General features: G+C 45.4%; 2 protein-coding genes across 2 annotated transcripts in view; one reads left to right on the forward strand and one right to left on the reverse strand.

Annotated features, from left to right (window-relative positions):
- The window catches only part of LOC111969939 (leucine-rich repeats and immunoglobulin-like domains protein 1), a 50,081-nt gene extending 28,938 nt beyond the window's left edge, over window positions 1-21,143 (forward strand). The window contains exons 8-18 of the mRNA XM_023996340.2: window positions 891-1,034; window positions 2,956-3,036; window positions 5,385-5,456; window positions 5,883-5,954; window positions 6,092-6,255; window positions 6,611-6,949; window positions 9,164-9,445; window positions 14,848-15,282; window positions 15,405-15,536; window positions 15,727-15,990; window positions 16,699-21,143. Coding sequence (XP_023852108.1) covers window positions 891-1,034; window positions 2,956-3,036; window positions 5,385-5,456; window positions 5,883-5,954; window positions 6,092-6,255; window positions 6,611-6,949; window positions 9,164-9,445; window positions 14,848-15,282; window positions 15,405-15,536; window positions 15,727-15,990; window positions 16,699-16,913 — 2,200 coding nt within the window. The 3' untranslated portion in view covers window positions 16,914-21,143. The remainder of the gene's footprint in view (window positions 1-890; window positions 1,035-2,955; window positions 3,037-5,384; window positions 5,457-5,882; window positions 5,955-6,091; window positions 6,256-6,610; window positions 6,950-9,163; window positions 9,446-14,847; window positions 15,283-15,404; window positions 15,537-15,726; window positions 15,991-16,698) is intronic.
- Window positions 21,144-22,714: 1,571 nt separating this feature from the next.
- Window positions 22,715-23,598, reverse strand: part of LOC139022605 (mitochondrial S-adenosylmethionine carrier protein-like) — a 109,006-nt gene continuing 108,122 nt past the window's right edge. The window contains exon 9 of the mRNA XM_070445822.1: window positions 22,715-22,897. Within this exon, the coding sequence (XP_070301923.1) occupies window positions 22,715-22,897 (183 nt within the window). The remainder of the gene's footprint in view (window positions 22,898-23,598) is intronic.

A 23,598-nucleotide genomic window follows, 5' to 3' on the forward strand; every position in this document is an offset into this window, starting at 1 on the left:
TGTTGGTATGGATACAGGGTAATTGCAGGGGGATCTCCCTGTCTAATGAAGGAGATATTATTACTACGACAACCTGTGGTTGGTTGACATACTTTAACCACTGTACTACTGTAGAGCTCCGCTCTGATCAGGCGTCGCTAACTGTGCCATAAGGCTGTCTGTCAGGCTCCTGTGTGTCTGCGCACTGTGTCACTGTGTGTGTGTGTGTGTGTGTGTGTGTGTGAGAGAGACAGATTGCTCTGTGTATCTGTGTTGCCGACTCACTGCACTCAGTGCGAGTCCGGGGTTATATGATTTTATTAGCGGTGCCATGATGACTGTGATATCAGAAGGATACCGGAGGATAGTGGCTCAGTTAGCCCTCTGGTGTAGCAGAGAAGCTGTCTTTATGACCTGCCTGTTATTACATTCCGGATGAGACTGCAGCCTGCCTGACGGGGCATCACAGAGACTGACCACACATGACTGACCACCCTAGCCCCCCTCGGAGAGGCGAAGCCCAGTCACTCACACAACAGAGCATTTGAACACGCTCCCTGATAAACAAGACATATTTATCACCACTGACACACCGTGTACCTACTTAGACAAGACCATAACTCTGGGAAAAGATGCCTTGAGAAGTGTCCATTTGTCCAACCGGAAATGTACATGAATTTTAAATGGTTTGTGTCCTGACTCCTTATCAAGCATGATAGGAAACTGCTGTGGATGAACAGATATTGAGCTGACGCCACAGTGGAAAAATACATCCAGAGGCACAAAGACATTGAATAAAGCTATATAAAGTAGAGAATAATGATGTCGGGTAGGTTACCGTAGTGCTGGGCCAACTTGTCCTTCTGGTCCAAGCCTTACACCGTATGTATCTCTCTCTCCTCCTCCTGCAGGAATCTGTCCTACAACAACCTGAGTCGTCTGGATGAGGGCAGCCTGGCGGTGCTGGGGGACCTCCACACCCTCCGTCTGGGGCACAACGCCATCAGCCACATTACCGAGGGGGCCTTCAGAGGCCTCAAGGCCCTGCGCCTCCTGTAAGTCCTCCTCCTGACTGCTCCCAGAGCACACACAACTATGGTTCCACACTGTAGACTCATCTTATGTGACTCATTTAAGAACAATACAATATTGCCATCTGCAAATATATTCATGTGGATTCAATATAGCTTCATTAAGCCCCTCAGGAGCCATTTAGAAAGTGAGGTTAGCTGCTGTTTGGTTTTTAGACCATTGCTTCAAAACAGATCTATTTTGTGTCCATGTAATATTAATGTGTATCTGTTTACCAGGTGTGCATGCGTCACTATTGTCACGGTTTCAGTCTGTGAGAACTTTTATTTTGGTGCGTCTGTTTTCGTCTTCCCTCTTTGTTTGGTCGTTGGTTCCCATCGATATTGGATGCACATGTGTTCCCTGTCATTTGCCTCCCTGGAGATTCTTGACTTTTTTAAACGGAGCAGTGAAAAGCAGTATGGGAGAGTGACTTCTTTCACCCCACCCTCTATACAGGCTTTGAACAGGCGGAAAGAGAGGCTTCCTGAAAGCGAAGGCCTTCTACTAACGTCTTTTTGGCCCGGGATCTTCCCAGAGAGTCAGAGAAAAGAGTCAGGCCTTTGCTTTCTCACAGTGGGGTGACAAGCCAAGGCATATACAGGCCTTTCTCTGCTGGCGCAGAGGAAGCATTGGGCTGGGGGGAGGGGGTTCAGCTGTGTGAGAGGCCCTCTGTTTGGTTCCCCTCTCTCAGCCGCTGTTTCTTTCTTCCTTTCTTTCTTGGTCTCTTTCGTTCTTGGTCTCTTTCTTTCCTTTCTTACTTGGTTGCTTTGTTTCGCCTGTTCGTACCCTTTCCACCCATCCTTTTCCCTCTTTTTTTTTTGCTGTCTTCTTTTTACTTCCTATTCCCTTTATGCTCACCCCATTTCTTCCTCGCTCTCCTTCCCTCTCTCTCCTCCCTTCTCTCTCTCTGAGGCAGGTCTAATCTAATCAGTGAAGCGCTGGGTAGGCGAGGGCCCTGGCTGTAAGGGAGCTGAGGCAGCTTTAATTGGGCAGCGCTGCTGGCCGTAGAGGCGTGGGGCTGGAGGTTCGCGGTGGGTGTGAATGCCCAGAAACGTCGAGCCTTTCAGCCGGGGGGTCAGTCCTCAGGGGCCCGCGGCCACTGCCTGCATTAAGAAGGCACCGGCCTTTCACGCTCAGCCAGCCAGAAAGAATAGGAAATTGGCAGCCGAGTCCGGCCATGGAGGAAAAGGAACCAAAGGGGATTAGGGAAGGGTGGAGAAGGTTGGGAGGGGCTGTGGGTGACCATCAGACTCACAGGATTTTCAGAGTTTGAAAGAAAGTCGGCACAGGGAACAAAGCATGCGATAGAGCGGCGACTCATGTCTTTGTTCGGCTGTTGTTTTTTTGTTTTAAATTATTATTCAAACGGTTCCGTAGGCCCAGATGACTTCAGCCGTTCGAGGTAGCGTGTCAGGAAAGCTAATTAATTGCATTCAACATGTGTTTGGAAACTTCCCGGTGGACTCAAAGTGAAAGCTGTTGTTTTATTGAGTCTCTTTCTGGCTCAGTGTGGGCATGGCTAAGGTCTTTCTTCATACTCATTAGGCTCTGAGTCTGTGTTGGGACTGCCATACCTGCCACCACACTCAGGCGCTGACTGTCTGTATCCAAAGGCAATGTGTGCCCGCCAATCTCTCCATGCTGTCATGAATTATACATGATTTTGCCTGCGTTGGGTTTTGTGCCTTCACCTCCCTCCTCACAAAGGAAAGAATGTGCTTGGCTGGCAGAGCAGAGCAGGAGAGAGGCTAGCTCTTTAGGCCAGGTGCAGAGGGGTTGGGGGGTGGAGTGGTAACCCGTGACTTCCAGCCCCATCTCTGCCAAGGCTACACAGTGCTCCAGCTCTGGCAGCCTGTTCTGCTCTCCTCCTCTATCTCTCTTATCCCTTTTCTCTCTCCACAGGGAGCTGGACCATAACGACATCTCAGGCACAATAGAGGACACCAATGGGGCCTTCTCTGGACTGGACAGCCTCAACAAGCTGTGAGTATCCCCCTCCTTCTCTCATCTCCTCTTCCCCCTCTCCCCTCTCCCCAGAATCAGTCCCTTTGAGCTGGCTGACCTGCCACTGGTAGGTGATTGTATGCAGCTCTGTGGACAGCTCCTTCAGTCCAGAGTGAAGGGGTTTCCACAGCAATTCCATAGTTCCCTTCTGAGGCCTGTCCACTGCCTATGGTCTATATGGAGTTCACCCAGAACTGGCTTCAGACAGGACCAGCTCCAGTCTATCACTACCCTCCGGGCCCCACACGTCATTTGGAAGTATAACACTGAGAGATGACTTTAAGAGCTGCTCTGAGTTTTATTAGGCTTTTTCATGACGCTTGCAGATTGACATTTTATCGGCAATTGGCTTGAAACTTGAAACAAGCCTGAATCTGGTTTTCATCTCGGTTTACCAAACTCTAAACTGCTATTGTGTCCAAGTTCAGAGGTTGTCTGTTGGTGGGAGCTGAACTGCCTTCACTTGTTGGTTAAACTATGTCAATTTGTTGGGATCTCTCGTATAACCTTTTAATCACAGCATCTAGACTCAATGTTAAAGGATGAAGAAACTCAACCAGACCACAATAAACATAGAGTCCTAACATACTGGGGCTTAAAGAATCCTATATAAAATCTGGTGTCCAACCAAGGCCGTTCCCTGTGTGAGTGCTAGCCTATTGAAAGGGCTTTTCTATTGGCCCGCTGGGGATGATCCTCAGCAGGTCTTTCCGTCTCTAGCCCTGCTCCTCTCTCTCTGCTCCACGGCCCTGCCTGCCTATTGTTAGGGACTGAGAGAGGGTGAAATTGGGGGGCGGGCTCGGTCATCAACATCAAACACCACATTGGCCCGTCTCCCCGCCCCTTTTGTCCAGTGGTGTAGTGGAGCGGCCCTCCGCAGCCCAACGCTGGCACAATCCCTCCATCCCTCCGGAAAACAACGCTCACCAACCCTGGGAAAAAACAGAGAGAGGGAGGGGGGGGGGGGACATCCGTGTCCTCCACACGCAATATGTCCCTCCCAAATGGGATTGTGAGTATCCCCACATGGGAGAACTTGTGCTCTTAGCTTGTTCTAGGTTAACTTGTGCTCTCACAACAACCACTATTTTCCCATTTTTGTTTTAGGAGGTAAAATATATTCATGTATTGAATGTAGATATGTTAGAGTTGGGGTGATATCATTATAGTATTGTATTTATTCTTTCCAGAATGTGATTACTTGAAGAGAATATGATTGGAAGGAAAGGCCATGTAAATGGCTAGATGTGCAAAATGATGTTGGAAATAAGAGAAGATAAATAAGTTTGAAGGAAATGCAGTGACTTCCAGTGAGGCGTTGTTCTCCTCTGTACTGAGGCCTGTTGTTGAGCCCATCTCCCTGTGTAGGGTCTAGAACCACGGGGCTCTGGCTGACGTGGTGGTCAGTAGAGGGCTGAGCAGAGGTGTGACATCTCTGTCAGGAGTTGACAGGTCCTGTCCATGACCAGTCATCTGCCTGGAGGCCCCCAAGACCCTGGGTCCCTGGCTGTCCTAAAGAACACATGATGAATAACTCTTACCAACAGGAATCTGAGATTGTTCAGCTCGGACAATTTTGGATAGAATTTAAGAAGATTCATCTGAGTCTTAGCTCATCTACCCCAATGGCAATGGTAACCAAACAGATGCACTCCCAATGGCTTTTGAAACATGATTTGTATTTACGTTGCACAGTGTAGATTGTCGGTGGGTCCATATAGAGGGGGAGAGTAGAGGAGGCGTGACTGGATTGAAGTGTTCCGATGCAGGGGTCTTAACTCTGAACCAGCCTCCTGTGTCCATCCGCTTCTCCTGGGAAGGAAGGTGGAGAGAGGAGAGGAAGGCTGGAGGGACGGAAGCGCAGGAGAGGGAGGGTAGAGGGGTGTCTTTTGAAGAGCGGCCCAGATTAGAACCCCAGAAGGGGGCATGCTGCGTGTTCCTTGCTTGAACCGGGCCTTGACAAGGCTAGTTATATTATTCTACAAGCTGTGTTGTCCCTCAGTGAGACAACCTGCTTTTCATGTGCCCCCCCTGTCATCGCTATTAAATTCAAATGAAGTTAAAAGTGGTCTTTGAAAAGCAGAGCAGGGCCGAATCCCTCACCCTTCTAATCTCCACACAGTTCGGATTTCCAATACCTCAATCCTCTGCTCTTATCAGATTCAGCCCCACTAATTGTGCCTTTCTCTCCCTCTTCTCCTTCCCTCCCCTTACCCCATTCCTCCTCTTTCTCTCTCTGTCTGTTTTTTCTCCACCCCCCCTCCCTCCCTCTCTCTCCCCCGTGTTCTCTCCCGTTTATCGGCGCCCTTCATGTTTGGAAATTGCAGAACTCTGTTTGGAAACAAGATCAAGTCGGTGGCCAAGAAAGCCTTCTCAGGCCTGGAGGCCCTGGAGCACCTGTGAGTATCCCACAATGCACTGCACGCCCCCAAGTGCGGCTGCCAAAAGTAGCTGCCTAAGAGGGCTGTTAGAAATGAAATAGCGTCTTTGTTAAAGGAGAAGACAGGCAGTTTGTGGGGCAAGCTGCTTCCCTCTCGTTAGAGGCAGCTTCAACTTTGGTCTTTTTCCCTGGTGCAAGGGAGAAAAGTTATTGAGCATATGGTCAGTTTGGTACAAGAAATTGAATTTATATAAGCTCTTTCACAGACTGACCGTTAGGGGAAAAAAAGTGATTTTGAAAAGCTGGAAAGTGACATTGGTCTTAAACGCCTGAATCTTTCCACCTTGTTTAAAGTAAGCCCTTGCTGGCCGTGACACCGCTGTGTGTGTTCCCGTGTCCCCTTTGTCAGTGCTGATGGGTGGCCCTCTGTTTAATGTCTCAACAGGAACCTGGGAGAGAACGCCATCCGCTCCATCCAGCCAGAGGCCTTCAGCAAGATGAGGAGCCTCAGGAACCTGTGAGTCTGCAATGATGAATACACATACACCTTAAAGTTGAAGTCATGTAATAAGTTAATTATGTTCAGATCAAAGCTAGTCTATAAAAGAGAGTGAATAGAAGTTGTTAGCCCTAACAGTGTCCCTCCTCTCCCAGGCTCATCCAGAGTGACAGTTTCCTGTGTGACTGTCAGCTCAACTGGTTCCCTGAGTGGCTGATGACCCGGGGGCTACAGACTGGCGTAGAGGCTACCTGTGTCCACCCCGAAATCCTGAAGGGTACTAGCGTCTTCCAGGCTCCACCAGAGAGATTTGTCTGTGGTGAGTAGTGTGTGTGTGTGGGGTGTACAGTTGCTTTCTGTCTGACACAGTACAGGCAGCAGCTAAGACCAGATTGTGTTTTAGATTCCAGCTCCGGGTGTTTACAGTATATGTGTGTATTTGTTTATGTTTGTGTGATTTTCCTCATGTCTTGATGTAGTGTGTGTCTTTGTTTGAGCTGCGATGTGCTAATCCTTGTTTGTCTTTATATTTGTGTGTTTGTGTTTAAACTAGACTTTTGTATATATATCTTCTGTCACTGAGATAAGCATTATTCTTTGTAACCAAATGTTTTATCTCATTTTCTTGTCCTCCCTCCATCTCTCCACTCCCTCCGTCTCTCTCTCTCCTGTAGATGACCTGCCTATGCCCCAGATCACGGTGCAGCCAGAGACCACAGTGACGGTTCTGGGTAGTGACGTGCGCCTCACGTGCACGGCAGCCAGCAGCAGCAGCTCACCTATGTCCTTCGACTGGCGCAAAGACCAGGAGCTGCTCCGTCATGCTGAGGTGGAGAACTTCGCCCACCTGCGCGCTAACCACGCGGCGGTGCACGAGGCCGGGGGGGTGATGGAGTACACCACCATTTTGCACCTGCGTCATGTGACCTTCGCCCACGAGGGCCGATACCAATGCATCATCACCAACCACTTTGGCTCCTCCTACTCCACCAAGGCCCGCCTTACTGTCAACGGTACGCTACCAGGCCCTGAAGGGTTAACGTTCTCCCAGTATGACTGGTTTATTAAAAAATTCTAGTTTTATTTGTCATATGCGCGGATAAAACAGGTATAGATAGACCTTACCGTGAAATGCTTACTTACGAGCCCTAAACCAACAACGCAGTTTTAAGAAAACAGAGTTAAGAAAATATTTACTAAATAAAGTTACAATTATATATATTTTTATAACACAATACAACAACAATAATGAGGCTATATGCAGGGGGTACCGTCACTGAGTCAATGTGCTGGCGTATAGGTTAGTTCATTTGTACATGTACAGTAGGTAGGGATAAAGTTACTATGCATAGATAATAAACAGCAGCAGTGTAAAATCAAAGATTGCATTTGTGAATGTGTGGGTGTTTGTTTTAAGGCTGACCCCATTTAGTTGACTGGTCGATTGTTTGGTCGGTAGGCTTTCGACGAGCAGCCGCATGGTGCACAAGACACCTGTCTGATTCGCGCCTGTCTCTGTGGACTAATCCATTGCGGAGGCTACGGGGATGGCACAGTCCGTCACTCTAAACCAGGGGTGGGCAACTCCAGTCCTCCAGGGCCTGATTGGTGTCACATTTCTCTCCATCCCTAGCAAACACAGCTGATTAATCAACTTGCATTCTAAACTGAAGATCATGATTAGGTGATTATTGGAGTCAGGTGTGTTAGCTGGGGCAAAACTGTGACACCAATCAGGCCCTTGAGGACTGGAATAGCCCACCCCTGCTCTAAGACGTGATGTTGAAGTTGTATATGGGCTATATTATGTAAAAATAATGGTGCAACACTAATAAATCTAATATCACTCTATAACAAATGCACTTTCTCCCACGTTGGATACGGCCGCTGTCCGCGGTTCTGAAACATATTCATCAGTCCGCCATAGAATTGGCACCTTTCCCTATGTTACTATGTGCATAATAGCAAAGTTAACCATCATATTGGGACTGAGAACAATGCGGCGGAGGCAGCAGAGAAGAGGAAACAGCCCTTGCCTCAACCTAATTGTCTAAGAAAATTGAGGAGAGAGGAAACCCCAATTTTAACCTGTTTTCGCCTCATCATTATGGGGTACTGTGTGTAGATTGATGAGAAAAAAACATGTAATCAATTTTAGAATAAGTCTGTAACGTAACAAAATGTGGAACAAGTCAAGGGGTCTGAATACTTTCTGAATGCACTGTATATGGAAAAATAAGTTTAAACATTTTGACCAATCGTTTTGTCGAAAGAACAGAACGACTCTCGGGCGACCAAGTTTTTTTTTTTTTTCTTGTCTGGGACAGCCCTGGTTTGTTTGTTTGTTTGTTTGTGTGCGTGTGGTTGGATAATTTTCCCTCTGTAATGTGCTGATTTTGTAGATATTTTGCACAATTAAACTCCATAACAGGGCAGAATGAGATTAGTGGTAATTCTTAGCTTGAACAAAGTCTCACTCTCTCTGTCCTTCTGCATCTCTCTGTGTGAGTTTCTCAGGGTGGAATTTATAACAAATTGATTTAGGCTTGTTGTGGTGCTGACAGTGCCCATATATTACATGCCCTGTCAGTTAGGCTAACCGATGATGACTGATTGTTTGCTGGCAGTCTGGAGTTTGGTTTCCTGGCTGACCTGCCCACCCAAATGAAACCCTCTCCCTAGCCATCTCCCCAACCCAATTTAACTTCTCTGTAATGATAGCAGAGCCGCCTCTTTCTCTACGCAGACTACTGTGCGTAGGGCCCTGAGGCTGCTAGGGCGCCCCCGACCCCAAAAAATGTAAATGTCCTCAATTTACTGTTGAGAAGTAGAATACACAAGGTGCAATTTCAAAATGTAGTAGTGCAGTTTTCCACTTGTTAGTCACTCAATTAGCGCATGTCAGCTAATATTTGTTGGGATTGCTAAGTAAGGTAGTCTAGCCAGCTATCTAAACCTTGTAGTAGACCTAATCATCACTAAATTACCAACTGGGCACACATTCAGTGCTCATTAATATTGTTAGTCAATCTCACAGATATCAAATGAACATGGCATAAGTAATTACAAAATGTGTAGAATTGCAGGAAATTGCCTTTTTTTTTTTACTGACATACTTTCTCTACACTCCATTGCAAAATGGGAGGGACTGTTATGTAGCTGTTGTGTTAACCTCAGATTTCTCTCTGTTGTGGCCAACCAAGTGTCTAATCTCCATTCCCACACAGTCATGCCTACGTTTGTGAAGACCCCTCAAGACAACACCATCCGTACGGGCACCACTGCCAAGCTGGAGTGTGCGGCCGAGGGGCACCCCACCCCTGAGATCGCCTGGCAAAAGGACGGCGGCACGGACTTCCCGGCGGCACGCGAGCGGCGGATGCATGTGATGCCTGACGATGACGTGTTCTTCATCATGGAGGTCAAGCTGGAGGACATGGGCGTGTACAGCTGCACCGCCAAGAACACAGCGGGCACCGTGTCTGCCAACGCCTCTCTCATTGTGCTGGGTAAGACTTGACTGCTGGCCATGCCCTACACCTACTGACAAAATCGCCCACACCCCTTTACAATGTTTGAGGATTCATGGTTCAGGTGACTATAATATAGATACTACTTCCGACTAACAATTAACACTTGTAAACAGGTGTAAAGCCAGTTGTGAACTGGTCAGTCTTGGTCAAAGAATGAATGACTTCTGGCAGCTGTGGCCTTCCTCTGAGTCAGAGGTCAGGGTAAGGGTCAGATGGGGGAGGGTGGGATAGGGGGACTTCACAGAGGAGTGTTTGTTACCCTTCTCTCAGGGTGGAGGCCTCAGTTCTCCTGGAGGGGCTTCTATTGGAAGTGTGAGGACTAAGGCTAGTTGAGATCACATTTGTCAAGTACTGTGGATGTGTAAGGGCTTGGTCTATACCACTGTATGTCGTACTGTAGTAGTGCAGAACACCTCCTCACAGGATATGAGATAGCAACAGCCCTCAGGAGTGGCTTTGTAATGTTTAGTCATGTATGAGGAAAGCTCAGAGCTGAGGCCTTGTCTGAAGAGGTGGGGAGGGGACAGAGGGGGAAGGAGGGTGGGAGAGGGGGAAGTGAGATCTCTTCATCATTTTGTTTCCTGCTAAGAGGGAAAGTGTTCTGTCTAAGAGTAGGGGCGTCAAACGTTCAGCCTGCTGCACAGACCTACGCTGTAGTCTAGAGCACCTGGTTCAATTGTGCTTAGGAGCCTTTTTTTTTTTAAATCTCTAAATGGTTAAACTAGTGAGGAATTTTTTATTTACTATCATCCTAAATTAAGATATCTAATTAATGTATACTGAACAAAAACATAAACCCAACATCAAATAACATTTTATTTGTCACATCACATGCAATGTTGCTTGCCTGGACGCGAGCATAAAAGGCATTTAGCTCGTCTAGTAGGCTTGCATCACTGGGCAGCTCGCGGCTGGGTTTCCCTTCGTTGTCTGTAATATTTTTCAAATCCTGCCACATCCGATGAGTGTCAGCCAGTGTAGTAGGAGTCAATCTTAATCCTTTATTGACGCTCTGCCTGTTTTAATGGTTCGTCTGAGGGCATAGCGGGATTTCTTAGAAGCATCCGGATTAGTCTCCCACTCCTTGAAAGCGGCAGCTCTAGCTTTTAGCTCGATGCGGATGTTGCCTGTAATCCATGGTTTCTGGTTGGGATATGTACTTGCGGTCACTGTGTGGGCGACGTCATCATGCACTTATTGACGAAGCCGATGACTGAGGTGGTATACTCCCCAATGCCATTGGATGAATCCCGGAACATATTCCAGTCTGTGCTAGCAAAACAGTCCTGTAGCGTAGCATCCGTGTCATCTGACCACTTCCGTATTGGACCAGTCACTGGTAGTTCCTGCTTTAGTTTTTGCTTGTAAGCAGGAATCAGGAGGATAGATTTATGGTCAGATTTCTTTGTCTGCGTTTTGAATGAAGCTCATCCAGTTTATTCTCCAGTTATTGCATGTTGGCCAATAGAACGGATGGTAGAGCCAGATTACCCACTCGCTGACAAATTCTCACTTGGCACCCCGATCTCCGTCCCCTGTACCTGCATCTTTTTTTCACGCGAATGACAGGGATTTGGGCCTGGTCTCGGAGAAACAGTATATGCTTCGCGTCGGACTCATTAAATAAAAATTATTTGTCCAGGTCGAGGTAATCACTGTTCTGATATCCAGAGGCTCTTTTCGGTCATAAGAGACAGTAGCAGAAACATTATGTACAAAATAAGTTACAAACAATGCAAAGAAACACACAAAATAGCACAGGTGGTTAGGAGCCCGTAAAACGGCAGCCATCCACTCCCACGCCATGGGTGGGGAGGGTATAGGCCCACTCACTTGGGAGCCAGGCCCACCCACTGTGGAGCCAGGCCCAGCCAATCAGAATTCGTTTTTTACAGACAGAAATACTCCTGAGTTTCATCAGCTGTCCGGGTGGCTGGTCTTGAAAGATCCCGAAGGTGAAGAAGCCGGATGTGGAGGTCCTGGGCTGGCGTGGTTACACGTGGTCTGCGGTTGTAAGGCCGGTTGGACGTACTGCCAAATTCTCTAAAACGATGTTGGAGGCGGCTTATGGTAGAGAAGTGAACATTCAATTCTCTGGCAACCGCTCTGGTGGACATTCCTGCAGTCAGCATGCCAATTGCATGCTCCCTCAAACCTGAGACATCCGTGGCATTGTGTTGTGTGAAAACACTGTAAATTTTGGAGTGGCCTTTTATTGTCCCCAGCACAAGGTGCACCTATGTAATGATCATTCTGTTTAATCAGCTTCTTGATATGCCACCCCTGTCAGGTGGATGGATTATATTGTCATAAGAGAAATGCTCACTAACAGGGATGTAAACAAATTTGTGCACAAAATGAGACAAGCTGTTTGTGCATATGGAACATTTCTGGGATCTTTTATTTCAGCTCATGAAGCATGGGACCAACACTACATGTTGCGTTTATATTTTTGTTCTGTGTATGTGTGTGTGTGTGTGTATGTATGTATGTATATGTACAGTTGAAGTAGGTAGTTTACATACACTTAGGTTGGAGTCATTGAAACTCGTTTTTCTACCATTCCACAAATTTCATGTTAACAAGCTATAGTTTTGGCAAGTCGGTTAGTACATCTACTTTGTGCATGGCACAAGTAATTTTTCCAACAATTGTTTACAGACAGATTATTTCACTTAATATTCACTGTATTACAATTCCAGTGTGTCAGAAGTGTACATACACTAAGCTGACTGTTCCTTTTAACAGCTTGGAAAATTCCAGAAAATGATGTCATGGCTTTAGAAGCTTCTGATAGGCTTTGACATAATTTGAGTCAATTGGAGGTGTACCTGTGGATGTATTTCAAGGCCTACCTTCAAACTCATTGCCTCTTTGCTTGACATCATGGGAAAATCAAAAGAAATCAGCCAAGACCTCAGAAAGAAATGTGTAAACTTCCACAAGTCTGGTTCATTCATGGGAGCAATTTCCAAACGCCTGAAGGTACCACGTTCATCTGTACAAACAATAGTACGCAAGTATAAACACCATGGGACCACGCAGCCTTTATACCGCTCAGGAAGGAGACACATTCTGTCTCCTGAAGATGAATGTACTTTGGTGCGAAAAGTGCAAATCAATCCCAGAACAGCAAAGGACCTTGTGAAGATGCAGGAGGAAACAGGTACAAAAGTATCTACATTCACAGTAAAACGAGTCCTATATCGACATAACCTGAAAGGCCACTCAGCAGGGGAGAAACCACTGCTCCAAAAACCATCATAAAAATGCCAGACTACGGTTTGCAACTGCACATGGGGACAAAGATCGTACTTTTTGAAGAAATGTCCTCTGGTCTGATGAAACAAAAATAGAACTGTTTGGCCATAATGACCATCATTATGTTTGGAGGAAAAAGGGGGAGGCTTGCAAGCCGAAGAACACCATCCCAACCGTGAAGAACGGGGTGGCAGCATCATGTTGTGGGGGTGCTTTGCTGCAGGAGGGACTGGTGCACTTCACAAAACAGATGGCATCATGAGGGAGGGAAAGTATGTGGATATATTGAAGCAGCATCTCAAGACATCAGTCAGGAAGTTAAAGCTTGGTCGCAAATGGGTCTTCCAAATGGACGATGACCCCAAACATACTTCCAAAGTTGTGGCAAAATGGCTTAAGTTCAACAAAGTCAAGGTATTGGAGTGGCCATCACAAAGCCCTGACCTCAAACATATTGAAAATTTGTGGGCAGAACTGAAAAAGTGTGTGCAAGCAAGGAGGCCTACAAACCTGACTAAGTTACACCAGCTCTGTCAGGAGGGATGGGCCAAAATGCACTCAATTTATTGTGGAAAGCTTGTGGACGGGCTACCTGACACGTTTGACCCAAGTTAAACAATTTAAAGGCAATGCTACCAAATACTAATTGAGTGTTTGTAAACTTCTGACACACTGGGAATGTGATGAAAGAAATTAAAGCTGAAATAAATCATTCTCTCTACTATTATTCTGACATTTTACATTCTTAAAATAAAGTGGTGAGCTGTTTTAGGTTCTAACTGACCTAAAACAGGGAATTTTTTACTTTGATTAAATGTCAGGAATTGTGGAAAACTGAGTTTAAGTTGACGGTTTGACCTAATTGGGGGGAATTACACCTTGGGGGGAATTATTACTTATATACTCCAAAGTATATACGTTTTTAGTCAACACGATGACACAGGTCTTAGAACGTAGCTATCATTTTCTTTCTCAAATGGAACGGATAAATCTGTGTGCTCTCTATACAAATACATGGATTTGAAAGTCTAATTATCACTTCAAAGCAGCCAACCGTTGTCACTGTTGATATCCTATGGCGGGTCGTAATTCGTTGAAATCAACTAACAGAAAAAGTAATTTGTTTTATTTTCCTTGATGGCAGCCTCCCAAAATCAACATCTGCCATTCCAAAATATAGATAGAAGCCTCCTACAAATTCTTATCTAACCAACCATGTATAGGTTATTCCAAGTTTCCTTGTGGCCTTTGAATAGTGTTAGTTTAAACAGCGCTACACCGAAACATTTTCCCCTGTTCTATTGATTTCAGCGTGAAATTGATGGAAGTGATTAACAAAAGTGTTGCTTTACACTTACTGCGTTGGTGACACACTTGAATCAAAATGCAACACTTAAAAATGTCCTCTAGACAGTGATTTACACATTATTCCCAGGTTACGTGTGGTTTTTGAGTTGTGTTAGTTTTAACAGGACATACAACCTCGCACGATTGATTCCAACGTGATAATCGATAGGTGATTGACAAAACAGTGTTGCGTTTGTCTTTCAATTTTTGGTCGCGCCTCCACAAAACGCTCATTAGAATTATGTACACGATATGCCCACTGTCATTGACAGCCCGAACTGCTTCTTTTGTGTCATTAGCATTTGTGAGAATTAACGCAGCGGTTAGAATAATAATGAATGTAGCATTTAGGAGAATGGACTTAGCGGTTAGAATAATGAATGTAGCATTTAGGAGAATGGACGTAGCGGTTAGGATATTTTACGTAGTTAACCTACTTTGGTTAAGGTTAGGAAAAGGGTTAGGGGAAAGGTTAACTGACATGCTATGTAGTTGCAAAACGCTTGTGGTTAGCTTAAGTTCCTAATTATTTAAAATGCTATAAATCCCCTATAAGACACACTGTTCAGTGGTAACACTGAGAAGTTATCTGGGAAACACCGGGTTCAGCTCTATTACAGTAGTGTACATTAATGTATCAACTGTCTTGAACAAAACGTGATGGACTATCACCAGTTGTCAAAATGTTGTTTGAAGTAATGAGTAGAGTTGGAATGACCTGTCTGCGCTAGTGGGATTATTAGATTTTGACCTTTCCCTCCCGTCTACAGCGACGCCCCACCTGGCCCAAGAGCTGGAGGACCGTAGTGTAGTGGTGGGAGAGACTGTAGCCCTGCAGTGTAAGGCCCTGGGCAGCCCCCCACCCAAAATCACCTGGCTGAGGAACGACGAGCCCCTTCGCTCCTCCGACCGACACCACTTCACCCCTGGCAACCAGCTGCTGGTGATCGGCAGCGCCGCCCTAGAGGACGCTGGGAGGTACACGTGCGTTATGTCTAACACGCTGGGCACAAAGCGCGGCCACAGCCAGCTGAGTGTCCGCCAGCGCCAGACCGGCTGCGCCGCCCCGTCCGGCCCCAGCACTGTCACTATGGGCATCATCGTCATCGCTGTGGTGACCAGCATCGTGGTGACCTCGCTGGTGTGGGTGTGCATCATCTACCAGACGCGCAAGAAGAGCGAGGAGTGCAGCGTAACCAACACCGGTGAGAGGGCTCTCATATAGTTATACTTATCACAGGAAATGGCTGTTCACCATCCATTTTCTGGTGTTGACTGTAGTTTGTGCTGGTGCTAATGTTATATGTCCCCTCTCCTCCCATCCCAGATGAGACAATCGTGCCCCCGGACGTCCCTAGCTACCTGTCCTCCCAGGGGACCCTCTCGGAGTGCCAGGACGTGTGTATCCGCGTGGAGGCTAGCGTTGGACCTCAGCTCAACGGACACATAGACAACACAGGTAAAGTCTTCAGCTTGGTTCCCATATGAACCACCAATTCTCCTCCATGACTGAACTGCTGGACCGCTCAAAGTCATTTTTTATCTAACATCAGGGAACGTTTGCTTTCTTTACGTGTACTCTAAATTCATGGAATTGTGGGAAAGTGTAGGCGTCTTAATAATGATGTTTTCTTTATTTGCTGGTGTAGGTTACAATGGGGCTGTAGTGTGTACAGAGTGTATGGAGAACGGAAACAGCTACTCCAAGACAGACTTCGACTACCTCACCCAGGGGCTGGGACCTGTAGGCCTGGAGTACCAACAACACCCCCACCCCCACCACATGGACTACAGTGTACCTGTACCCCTAGGGGTGGACACGGGACCCCTCTGCAACGGGACCCCCAACGGAGTCAGAAGGGATGCCTCGCCACCTGAATTTCCATCACAGAGAAACCACCACAACAGAAAAGGTATATTTTTTTTAACCATTATTTAACTAGGCAAGTCAGTTAAGAACAAATTCTTATTTAGAATAACGGCCTACATCGGCCAAACCCAGACGACACTGGGCCAATTCTGTGCTGCCTTATGGGACTCCCAATCACGGTCGGTTGTGATACATCCTGGATTCGAACCAAAGTCTCTATAGTGATGCCTCAAGCACTGAGATGTGCCTTAGACCGCTGCGCCACTCAGGATCCCAGAGCGAGCTTCCTATTCCATACTGTTGAGGACAGGATGGGGAATGCTGGAGAACCTGTGGTTGGAGCACTTAGTTGTGTAGATGACCCTGCCATGATGAATTACCATGAAGGGAATATGATGGATAGTCTGCGGCCTATATTTGAGAGTGTATTCTACTGTAGTTGGGAGGCTGAACAGCCTGAGGATACCTCCCACCTTAAGTAAAATGAAAAACAGCCTTGAGTTCCCATCGCTGCCACACTCACAGAGGAGCAAGATGGGTCTTGTCCCGGGATCCTGTAACTTTTGGCAAGGAACCATCTGGGAGGATTTTGATGGTTGGAATGTCGATCTACGCTTCATCATGTAAACGTAGCAATATGGATGCATTCCATAGCCCATAGCCTTGAGCGCTGTACAGATAGATGTCTTGATAAGTGTATGTGCAGTGACTGGCTGACGTGGCGTTCTCTTCTCTCTCTGTTCTCTCCCAGGTTCCTCAGTGAACAGGACGGGACACACAACTCTAGTGTGCTCCCCATCCCAGGAGGAGGCCTTCCACAAGCCGGTGAAACTCGCCCCCGTAAGACGCCAAGACACACTGGACACTGATCGTGAGCCAGAGCTCAGACAGACTCTACTGTCCAACGGACACACTCCCAGAGCCTCCCAGAGTGACAGCACCCCCCTCAGGAGCGCCAGCGACTAGCAGGCCCTCCCCACCCTGACACTAATAGACTCACTAGCCCTGAGTGGACTTGTTCTTTGCACTGGGAACTGCTACCTCAAACAGAGAGGCCAAGATCTGATCCCCTCCCCTGTTTGGACTAACAGAGCGGGAGCTGGGAGGGGGGTGGCATCCAGAGGGTTGAAGGCAGAGCTTGTGTGGGTGGCGTCCCATTTGAGCGTATCAGCTGTACATACTTAAAACCTTCCCCTGGGAGGTGTCAACCAATCCTAGCTCCAAATGTGACTTGCATTTGAAGCATGCAAATGTAGGGAATATTTTACAGTAATGTGTGAAAGAGAGCGAAAGAGATATATACCATGGGACAATTAACTGTACATAAGAGTTTTCATATATATTATATAACTTTTACAAAGAGTATTTGAATTTATTCTGTGCATGACAAAGAACGGAGTGATGGTATTTTTTTCTCTTTTAAAAGCCTCTACTTACCAGCTTCAACTGCGGTGCCTTATTGCATGATCAAAGAAACCACAAACGGGACTCGTAGTATAGCAGAGATTTGTGAGAGCTATCGTACACTCTTTGTCATACCATGGAACACTTTATTGCACTTGAATGTTGTTTGACAAACGCAAATGCTGCCCGTCATGGCCTTAAACCATAACTCATATTTACTGGTATTTTATGAAGGAAGCTTTAATTTTTATTTATTTTGGTACGTGATATGGTAACACCTACGACAAGGAAGTGTTTGGGATATGAATCTAGGTTTTTGATGTTTAAGCACTTTTGTACTCATCATAAATGACCTCTGGAAACACAGAGTTGGTACATGTAACCCAATAGGAATGTAAGAAATCCCAGTCAGGAAATGCGACTCATTTCTGACATAGCCATGGAATGTCAAGTCTCTTCCACCTGTCAAGGTACTAACTACAGCACCTTCAGAAAGTATTCATACCCTTTGACTTATTCCACGTTTTGTTGTGTAACAGCCTGAATTCAAAATGGATTAAATAGATTTTCACCCATCTACACACAATTACCCCATAATGACAGTGAAAACATGTTTTAAAAAATGTTTGCAAATTTATGGAAAATTACTTTCAAACTGTAACTCGGCCACTCAGAACCATTCACTGTCTTCTTGGTAAACAACTCCAATGTAAATTTGGCCTTTTGTTTTAAGTTATTGTCCTGCTGAATGGTAAATTCATCTCCCAGTGTTTGGTGGAAATCAGACAGAACCAGGTTTTCCTCTCAAATTTTGCCTGTGCCTAGCTCCATTCCATTTATTTTTTATCCTGAAAAACTCCCCAGTCCTTAATGATTAAAAGCATACCCATAACATGATGCAGCCACCACTATGCTTGAAAATATGGAGAGTGGTGCTCAGTAATGTGTTGTATTGGATTTGCCCCAAACATAACACTTTGTATTCAGGATAAAAAGTTAATTGGTTTGCCACATTCCTTGCAGTATTACTGAAAACAGGATGCATGTTTTGGAATATTAAATATTCTTTACAGGGTTCCTTTTCACTCTGTCAGTTAGGTTAGTATTGAGGAGTAAGTACAATGTTGTTGATCCATCCTCAGTTTTCTCCCATCACAGCCATTAAACTCTGTTTTAAAGTCGCCATTGGCCTCATGGTGAAATCCCAGAGGGGTTTCCTTCCTCTCCGTCAACTGAGTTAGGAACGATGCCTGATACACCATCCCAAGTGTAATTAATAACTTAACCGTAGGATCTTTTTACCAATCTACCAATGGGTGCCCTTCTTTGTGAGGCATTGGAAAACCTCCCTGGTCTTTGTGGTTGAATCTGTGTTGGAAATTCACTGCTTGACTGAGGGACCTTACAGGTAATTGTATGTGTGGATGAGATGAGGTATGTCATTCAAAAATCATGTTAAACACACGAGTCTATGCAACTTATGTGACTTGTTACTCCTGAACTTATTTATGCTTGACAAAACAAAGGGGTTGAATACTTATTGACTCAAGACATTTCAACTTTTTATTTTTATGAATTTGTAAAAATGTCTAAAAACATATTTCCACTTTGACATTATGGGGTATTGTGTGTAGACCAGTGACAAAACATCAACATTTAATCAATTTTAAATTCAGGCTGTAACTCAACCAAATGTGAAAAAAGTCAAAGGCTGTGAATACTTTCCGATAGCACTGTACCTACCAGGGGTTAAGAACCACATTTTTGTTCCTTTTGTTTTGTTCTGAACAGAACCTTTTTTTTTTTTTTTTTTTTTTTAACTGTTCCAACCAACAAGAAATGTAGTTCTGAACCGGTTTGAACCCCAAAAAATACTGATTTTCTATCGTTCCTTACTGTTCCCTTTTAAACATCTGATTTATTATTTTTTATTTACTCCAATATTAAATTACTTCAACAATTAGTGCGGATAGAGCAGCTTGCTATGGAGCGGGTAAGCTATAGTTTTTTTTTTTACATTCATTGGACAGACGTGTAAGGCGCGAGATGCGACTGAATTTGTTGGTGTAGTGAGAGAGATCAGAGGAGGCTTGGCTTGAAGCGCTGGGCATCTTGTTTGTTACATGCATTTATATGAATTAGGCCCACAAAATTAAACCTACGGAAGAGTGGCTTCTATGGAGGAACTTTGAATGTCTTTGAACTTCAGAGAGTTGGCTTAACGTTGGAACAGAGCTAGCTAGCTAACAAGCTGTGCAGAGTGGCACCAGAATTAAAATAAAAACATGTCTTGCCTATTTGTAGTTAATAAATCCAATGTGAAAAGTGATAACTATAGTATCCTTAACTAACATTGAAAAAGTTAATACATTCTTCTCTAGTTAAAAATCTCTCTCCCTAATTTCTGAATCTTGCTTGTAATTTCTGTAGGCTATTCTTCGGGGGGGGGGGGGGGGTAGGTAGCCTACACGCGTGCACACACTGGTAAAGATTACCAGCTGACAGGCAGACACTGGAATAAGTTTCTGAGTGACAGAGTGAGGGCTTTGCATAGCTGCTTTGTTGCATTTTTTGCCGGAACGTAAAAGAACGTTATTAACCGATTCCCATGCTTTTAAAATAACGGTTCTGTTCAGGAACAGTGTAGATCACTTTTGTTCTGATACTGTTCCTTGAAAATGTTGTTTTCTGTTCTGTTCCCTGAACTAGTTCCAACACCTGCTACCAACAAGCTGCTGCACTTCAGTTGCCTTTTGGTTTAGGGACTAGATCCTCCACGGTGCCTCAACTCCATTTGTTTTCATTATTCTTTATTTGTCCAACTAAAGGTCCAGATCCTTTGAATACACATTTGTTATGAATGTGGTCCAATTCCTAGAATAATTTGTTATCCACCCTTCCATCCCAGTATGTTATCCTGTACCATGAACCTGCCACTCTGTAAAAGGGAATGTGGAATTCTTACCAGGAGGGCATTTTGAGACCGTTGTCATACTGTTTGATTGCTGTCATGTCTCACTGTTGTGTGTGTGTGTGTGCGCACACAGGGAATGGCCAGTATTTAGCCTTTGTCACCACATATAATAATACTGATAATAATAATCATCATCATTATGATAATGGTACAAAAACATGTTTTATTATTGAGGAATTGTTGACTGGTACAAACTGAACACCTCTAAATTCTATCAACAGCTTACTGTTGGGAAACTTGTGAAATGTACCCCTTCCAACCTTAGGAGAAATGCCCCCTGTCTACAGGCCTGGGTAAACTGGGCTGACAAAACCAGATACTGTGAATGTCAGTTTAAACAGAATTACATGTTTGTAATGTATGCATATGTTTAGCCATTTTATAGGCTAATTGTCTGTAAGCACTTGTTTTGCTATTTCCTTTATTAAAAATGGGTCAAATTGTTTGACTTATGAGAATATTCTTCAGAGAGCAGGAATTCTAGATGGTCAGTCAGAAGTTGACAGTAAAGTGTCGGCCCACTATGTCAACACCTGAATGGATGCAGGGGTGATGTGCAGTCATTTATTGAAATAAACTGTCTCAAACCATTGTACCAATGTCAAAGCTTAAACATTGAAGTGTCTAATAAAATCACATTTTTGCTATTATATAAATGTGAAGTATGTTTTTCCATGTCTTTGTGGTTCAATAATGTGGTCTCAAATGGGCTAGGCAAAGCAAACGCATTGGTTTAGACTACTTTGTTAAAAGTATAGAGAACTCATTCATGTGTCTTCTGCCTCAATGTAAATAAACACAGCAAAAAAAGAAACGTCCCTTTTGCAGTACCCTGTCTTTAAAAGATTTATAAAAATCCAAATAACTTCACAGATCTTCATTGTAAAGCGTTTAAACACTGTTTCACATGCGTGTTCAATGAACATAAACAATTAATGAATATGCACCTGTGGAACAGTCGTTAAGACACTAACAGCTTACAGACGGTAGGCAATTAAGGTCACAGTTATGAAAACTTAGGACACTAAAGAGGCCTTTCTACTGACTCTGGAAAAACTCCAAAAGAAAGATGCCCAGGGTCCCTGCTCATCTGTGTGAAAGTGCCTTAGGCATGCTGCAAGGAGGCATGAGGACTGCAGATGTGGCCAGGGCAATAAATTGCAATGTTCGTACTGTGAGAAGCCTAAGACCGTACTACAAGGAGACAGGACGGACAGCTGATCGTCCTCGCAGTGGCAGACCATGTGTAACAACACCTGCAGAGGATCGGTACATCCGTACGTCACACCTGCGGGACAGGTACAGGATGGCAACAACAACTGCCCGAGTTACACCAGGAACGCACAATCCCTCCATCAGTGCTCAGACTGTTCGCAATAGGCTGAGAGACGCTGGACTGAGGACTTGTAGGCCTGTTGTAAGGCAGGTCCCCACCAGACATCACCGGCAACAACGTCGCCTATGGGCACAAACCCACCGTCGCTGGACCAAGACAGGACTGGCAAAAAGTGCTCTTCACTGATGAGTCGCGGTTTTGTCTCACCAGGGGTGATGGTCGGATTCGCGTTTATCATCGAAGGAATGAGCATTACACCGAGGCCTGTACTCTGGAGCGGGATCGATTTGGAGGTGGAGGGTCCGTCATGGTCTTGGGCAATGACTGAGCTTGTTGTCATTGCAGGCAATCTCAACGCTGTGCACTACAGGGAAGACATCCTCCTCCCTCATGTGGTACCCTTCCTGCAGGCTCACCCTGACATGACCCTCCAGCATGACAATGCCACCAGCTATACTGCTCGTTCTGTGTGTGATTTCCTGCAAGACAGGAATGTCAGTGTTCTGCCATGGCCAGCGAAGAGCCCGGATCTAAATCCCATTGAGCACGTCTGGGACCTGTTGGATCGGAGGGTTTTGGCTAGGGCCATTCCCCCCAGAAATGTCTGGGAACTTGCAGGTGCCTTAGTGGAAGAGTGGGGTAACATCTCACAGAAAGAACTGGCAAATTTGGTGCAGTCCACGAGGAGGAGATGCACTGCGGTACTTAATGCAGCTGGTGGCCACACCAGATACTGACTGTTACTTTTGATTTTGACCCCCCCCCCCCTTTGTTCAGGGACACATTATTCCATTTCTGTTAGTCACATGTCTGTGGAACTTGTTCAGTTTATGTCTCAGTTGTTGAATCTTGTTATGTTCATACAAATATTTACACATGTTAAGTTTGCTGAAAATAAACACAGTTGACAGTGAGAAGATGTTTCTTTTTTGGCTGAGTTTACATAGGAGGTCCATCTCTAAAGCCAAGGGAAATTCTAGGTCTGGTGAATGAAAGTCAAGTGTGAATGAGGGTTAGTGGCTGGACAGAATGTGCATTCCAGGTGGATGTCCGTCAGTTGTTGGCCGACAGCCTCCAGGACAGGAGTTGGTCCTCTGGTGCACCAATCAAATGCATGGCATTGTTCCCCAACAGCTTAGTGACAGGCTGTGTGACAAACACTCCCACCTGTGTAACATTCATCTCCCTCTTGCCCTCCCAGGCTTTATTGGTCTTTACGTTCCCTCCAACAGACATCTGACGGACACAATCAAGATAAATAGTAATGGTGTCTTTTTGTGGACAAAGCCTATGGGGAAATTTTGGGATAAACGCCCAAAATAAGGTCTGTAGGAGATCTTATATGTTTTGTCCTATGAGAAACTCTTCATCAGCTAATATCATTTTTTGTGAAATTTTAAGCATTTATGCAATTTAAAAAAGCACTTAAAGGCTTCCTATTTCATAAAGTGTTAACTGACTGTTAAGACCGCCTGTAGGGAGTAGGCCTGGCAGTGTGGAACCAGGACAACAACCTCTTCCTCAATGTGAGCAAGACAAAGGAGATGATCGTGACTACAGGAAAATGAGGGCAGAGCACACCCCCATTCACATCGACAGGGTTGTAGTGGAGTGTGTCGAGAGCTTCATGTTTCTTGGTGTCCACATCACTAAGGACCTATCATGGTCCAAACACACCAAGACAGTCATGAAGAGGGCAAGGCAACGCCTATTACGAGGCTGAAAAGATTTGGCATGGGTCCTCAGATCCTCAAAAAGTTCTACAGCTGCACCATCAAGAGCATCCTGACTGGTTGCATCACCGCTTGGTATGGCAACTGCTCGGCATCCGACCGCCAGGCGCTGCAGAGGGTAGTGCGCACGGGCCAGTACATCAATGGGGCCGAGCCATCCAGGAACTCTATACCAGGCGGTGTCAGAGGAACGCCCTAAAAATT

This window comes from Salvelinus sp. IW2-2015, linkage group LG11 (genome assembly GCF_002910315.2).
Source record: "Salvelinus sp. IW2-2015 linkage group LG11, ASM291031v2, whole genome shotgun sequence".
NCBI lineage: Eukaryota > Metazoa > Chordata > Actinopteri > Salmoniformes > Salmonidae > Salvelinus > Salvelinus sp. IW2-2015.